General features: G+C 37.8%; 1 protein-coding gene across 1 annotated transcript in view; it reads left to right on the top strand.

Moving 5' to 3' along the window:
- Positions 1–6,000, top strand: part of FBP2 (fructose-bisphosphatase 2) — a 33,074-nt gene that overhangs the window by 10,962 nt on the left and 16,112 nt on the right. The window contains exon 4 of the mRNA XM_011382217.1: positions 5,442–5,582. Coding sequence (XP_011380519.1) covers positions 5,442–5,582 — 141 coding nt within the window. The remainder of the gene's footprint in view (positions 1–5,441; positions 5,583–6,000) is intronic.

The following is a 6,000-nucleotide window of genomic DNA, read 5'->3' on the forward strand; positions in this document are numbered from 1 at the left end:
CCATTATTATGGTTAAGTACACCTCCCTTAAAGTCTACTCTTTTATTGACATCAGGATAGGAAGACCAATGGAACACAAAAGAGAGCCTAGAAACAAACCCACATATGTATGGCCACATGACTTATGAAAAGACAACACTGAAGTTCAATTTATATGGGATGATATTTTCAATAAATGATGCTGGGCCAACTGTATGAGAAAAAAATGAACCTGAGCCCCAACTCATACCACACGCAATGATTAATTAAAGAAAGGCCAGAGATTTAATTGTAAAAGAGTAAAGCTATAAAGCTCCAGGAAACAAAAAACACAAGAGAGTATCTTCATGCCTTTGGGGAAAGTAAAGATCTCTTAAACAAGACACAAAAAGTAGTAATCATGAAAGAAAAGGCTAATAAACTGGACTTTATTAAAATTAAGAAATTTGTTCATCAAAAGACAAGATTAAGAGAGTGAAAAGGCAACCCCAGACTGATAGAACATGTTTTCAATACATATATCCAACAAAGGACTCATATACAGAATAAATGAAGAACTCCTATAATTCAATAAAAAATACTGTCAATCTAGTTGAAAGAATGGGCAAAAGACTTGAATAAGCACTTCAAATAAGAGATTTTTCTCCCACCTGATTAATGAGCGCATGAGAGATGCTCAACATCAATAATCATCAGGAAAATGGACATAAAACAGTAATGAGACATCATTCACTCTTACCAGAAAGGCCAAAATTAAAAAAAAAAACAAAAAACTAACCGTACCCAGTGTAGATGAAGAAACTGGAATTTTTACACATTGTTGGTAGGAGTAGAAAATGACATAAGCACTTTAAAAAACTTTTGATAGCACTAATTAGTGCTAAGCATATATTTATACACTATGGCCCAGCAAGTCTACTCAGGAACCCAGGATAGAAGAATGTTTGTGTCTGCCAAAAGATGTATACAAATTATCCTAATATCTCCAAACTGAAAAAATTCATATGTTTAATATATATATAACATATATATATGTCAACATTAGAATAGATAAATTGTGATATATTCATGCAACAGAAAACCACATAGCAATGAAAAAGAACAAAGTACCACTATGTGCAACAACATAGATAAAATTGCAGAGACATAATGTTCCAAAACATAAGCCAGATACAAAAGAACACATGCTTTATAATTTCATTTATATGAGGTTCCAAAACAGGCAAAGCTAATTATCCTTTTGATGTTCAGGTGATAAAAGCCAGAATAGATTGAGGCTACTTTTGGGGGAGATAAGAGAGTCTGCTAGGTTGCTAGAAATGTTCTCTAAATTGATCTTGGTAGTTACATGAGTATATACTATGTGTATGTAAAAATTCATTGAGCTATACAATTAAGTTTCGTGTGCCTTGCTAAATGTAAATCATGCCTCAATAAAAGTAAAATACTCTACTTTCCCAGGCCTTCTACCACCAAACATAGTAAGCCTTTGCAATTGTCACTAACTTTACTGATAAGTGACGATAGGAAGCACAATTTTCTTCACATGTGACAAATTTAGATATTTTTATTGTTTAGAGAAAAATAAAAATACCTGAGAAAGATAACACTAAATTCTTTGTAAACTACTCTGAGATTTTCTGTGAAGTGTCACGGCAATGGAGATTACTAATATGAGGTGGAGTTTTGATGTCCTAGGACCGTATTGCTGGAAAAAATAAAAGGTTAGCCCTTTTTTTTTATACACGGAAATAAATTACAAATGGATTAACAAGTTTGGTGGAGAGGTGGGGACAAAATGAGAAAAAAACATCGAAGAATATTTTATCTTGTCTTGATGTAGATGAAATTCTGTCTAAACACAAAGACAAATAATAAGGGCTGTAATGAATAATTTTAATTACAAAAAACTGCATTGCATAAAAAGATGCTGTAAATAAAATTAAAAGGCAGATGACAACCAAGGAAAATATTTGCAACACACAGTAGGCACTAATTTTTCATATGTAAAGAACTGTTAAAATAAACAACAAGAAGATGAATACTCTGATAGAAAAATAAGCAAAGACATGAAAGAAGCAACTGAAAACAAGAAATAAAAATGGTTAGCAATCAAAACACATGCGGTAGCTGAAAGGATGAAAACACAAGACGCACCTAAATGTTGCCTATATCTTAAGTTAAAGGTTTAAATGTAAAACGTTCGAACTTTTACAATATAGCATGAGAGAACATCTTCAGGAACTAGGGTTTGGTGCAGAGTTCTTAAACATAATACCAAAAACACGATCCATAAAATAAAAAAAAAGATAATTGGACTTCATCAAAATTGAAAACTTTTGCTCTGTAAAAGACTGTGTTAAGAAGATGTGCATACAAGTACAGAATGAGAGAAATATTTGCAAACCATATGTCTGACAAAGGACATATCTAGAATATAAAAGAACTCTCAAAACTCAACAATAATAAAAAACTCCAAACAATCCAATTACAACATGGAACAAGAAAAGACATGTCATTGAACTGGTAATAATAACTTTCTTGGTAAATAAGAATATGAAAAGATGATCAACATCACTACCCATTAGGGAAATGAAAAATAAGACCAAAATAAGATATCACTACACACCTATAAGAACACCTAAAATAGAAAATAGACTATACCAAATGCTGGCAAGAATGCAGAGAAACTACAACTCTCATGCGTTATTAGTGGAAACATAAAATGACACAGCCATTCTGGAAGAGTTTGACAGTTTCTAAAAGAAATGAAACAAAACATTAAAGCAACGCTTTCACATACCATAGGACTCATCAGTTGTGTTCCTGGGCGTTTACCCAGAGAAATGAAGACTTATGTCCACACAAAAATCTGTACATGATTGTTCATAGCAGCTTTATTTGTAACAGCCTACAACTGGAAATAACCAAAATGTGCTGCAGTAGGTAAATGGTTAAATAAATGGGGATATATTTATACCATGGAGAACTACCGAGCAATAAAATAGAAGAAACTATTGATACATGTAACAACTCTGATGGACCTCAAGGGCACTATGCTGAACAAAAAAAAAAAAAAAAAAAAATTCAAAAGATCACAAATGATATGATTCCATTTATGTGACATTCTTGAAACAACATATATATAGAGATGGAGATCAGTGATTGTCAGGGGCCAGGGATAGTGGGAAGGGAGGCAGTTGTGACTATAAAAGGCTAGCGCTAGTGAGATATCTGTGGTGATGGAATATTTCTGACTAGACTTAGTGATTGAGTGGAGGCTGTGGGTGAAGGTGAGGAGGGTGATTCCCAGATTTCTGCTGGTCAGATGAATGTGCCATTTGCTCAGGTTGGGGGAACAATGGGAGAAGAGTAGAAATTTGGGGAGTGCGTGGTAAGACAGGGCAGATGAATTCAGTCTTTGATATATTGAGCTTAAGGTGTCTGTGAGATACCTGAACAAGGATGTCTGGTGATCAGGTGGCTCCAAGGGTTGAGGTCTCTATGAAAATAGAGGTCTAGGAGGCATTGGCACCTGTGTAGGGCTTGAAACTATGGTTGTGGGTGAGATTGCCAGGGAGTGTGCAGAATGAGATGAGAAGAGAGCTTTATTAGTCAGAACTCTGGTATAAATGGCAGGATGGACCAGGAAACCCCAACGCAGCGATATGGCCAGCCTCAGAAAGGGCCTAGGACAGAGAAGGATCAGGCTGGGAGAGCTTTTACCTCCAAAATATCTCATCTTGCCTTCCTGCCATGTGGCCACTTGTACTCATTCCTCTGTCTGCAAACCATTGTTTTTCCTGGTTCTTTGGCCAATGGCAGAAGAAAGATGGTCACCCCACAGCACCCAAGTTTACAACAACCAGAATGCTCTAGCCCAAACACAGATTTCTGGAACAGAGACTCTGATTGGACCAGTTTGAGGGTTGTTGGGTGCATAACACAAACACAGCAGCTGAGAGTGCCCACTTTGGATAGAGTGGCTATTAAAAACATCCATTTTGCACTGGATAGATACCCTGAGGGATGGGGAGAAACCAGGAGGAGTACGGACATCTAAGAAGAGGAGCTGGTGAAAGCAAATGAGAAGGCACATCTAGAGAGTTAGAAAGAAAGCCAGACAAGAGGGAAGTGGACAGAAGCTCTGGAAAGATGCATTTCAAGAAGGAAACAGTAGCCAACAGATCCAACATTACCTAGAGGTCAGGTAAGAAGAAGACTGGAAAATGTGGGTCAGATTTAGTAGATAAGATCATATCTGGCAGCCTGCAGTGGGGTCAGGAGAAGGAAGATACCCATCGAAGACAGGCATTCTAGATACCAGGATATAGCTGAAGACAGAGATAGGGCAACAGCCAGAGGGAAGTCTTAGGATCTAGAAAGTATAACTTGTTATTTTTTAAGGCTGAGATTTCATGAGTAATTAAAGGCCAGGGGAACAAGCTGGGAAGGAGTGGCTCTCTTCAAGCCATGGTGCAAAGTCACGGGGACCCAGGAAAGGGTGTGACACTCAGCAGAGGCCACAGGATTGCGGCTCAGAGAATGGAAGTCTTCAGCCCGAGAGAACTCTGGTTTCGTACACAGAAAATGTGATCTTTTTAATGACTGAACAAAGGTGTTTCAAAGGATTCAGTGGGGAAGACTAAAGGTTTTAATAATAAAACCCTAATACTATTATCTTTGACTTCCACTTCTCCTAAGGTTCTTAAGAGATCATGCTTTAGAACAGTGGTTCCAAAATTTCAGCTTGCATCAGAATTACCTCGAGGGTTGATTTCAAAGGCCTAGAATTTCTGATTCTAGAGGACTGAGGCAATGCCCAAGAATTTGCGTATCCAAGGATATTCAGGGAATGCTGACACTATGGTCCACTATGAGAATCACTGCTCTGGGGCCTGGTTCTCAGAATCCACATGTGGCCTGGGAACCTGGAAATAAAGCTAAATTATTGAGTGCATGCACAAGTCAAATGAAAATTTAATCAGTTGTAAAAAACGTATTAGAAAAGATGCAAGATTGTAAAAGTAAGGAAAATATTAAAGGGAATGTGCCATTCATTCGTTCATTTATTCATAGTCTCAGGGAAATACTAAAATAATAAAATTATTGAAGGGAAAGTGTCATTTAAAAAAAATCCTTAAAGAAGAATAAGATTTGGTTTTAAAATAAAGTTGTTAGGATGTTACCAGCAGAGAGCAAACTGGTCCCATATTCTGTATGTTGTTAGAAGGATGCTGGATTAGTGACAGATGATGTGGGTTCAGCCCCAGCTAAATTACACACTGGTTTCAATATGTTGTGTAAGTACCTTTCTGACCTCCATCTCTCTCTTTCAGATAATATAAATTATTATTTTACCCTTAAAAGTTATTCTTCAGGAGCATTAAGAAGCCCACGTCTTGGCAAAGGGTTCTCTCCAGAGACAATAACACACCATGTTTCTCTCCTCTCTTCCCCAGACCTCAGAGGACGAGCCGTCGGAAAAGGATGCCCTGCAGCCAGGTCGCAATATTGTGGCCGCCGGCTACGCTCTCTATGGCAGTGCAACCCTGGTGGCTCTTTCCACTGGGCAAGGAGTGGACCTCTTCATGCTTGACCCAGTAGGTGCCCAATATGGCAGTATCAGCACTTGGGACTCTGCGGGCCTCAGTTCTGTAACTCCAGTCCCTAGGGATAATTTCCTGGGGAATGTAATACCAGAGAGTTTAGTTTGGGGAGCCAACACCATCATGAAAAACATTAAAGACCTTTGTTCAAGTGAGAGCATTTGAGGGGTTCTACAGGTTCAGTTATATCCACTCGGGCCCTGTCCTTAAAGAGTTCATTTTCCAAAAATGTGTTTGACCTCTTTGGTTTATGGGGCTACAATGCTTTAAGAATCCCAATGTTGTTCATTGCCAGACAGAAGTGTGAATTCTTTAGAGCAGCACAATCCAATAGAACTTTCTGTGGTAATGGACATATTCTGTAATCTCTGCTGTCTAATAGGGTGGCCTCTGGCCTCATGTGGCTATTAAA

Source organism: Pteropus vampyrus, unplaced genomic scaffold, assembly GCF_000151845.1.
Source record: "Pteropus vampyrus isolate Shadow unplaced genomic scaffold, Pvam_2.0 Scaffold465, whole genome shotgun sequence".
Taxonomy (NCBI): domain Eukaryota; kingdom Metazoa; phylum Chordata; class Mammalia; order Chiroptera; family Pteropodidae; genus Pteropus; species Pteropus vampyrus.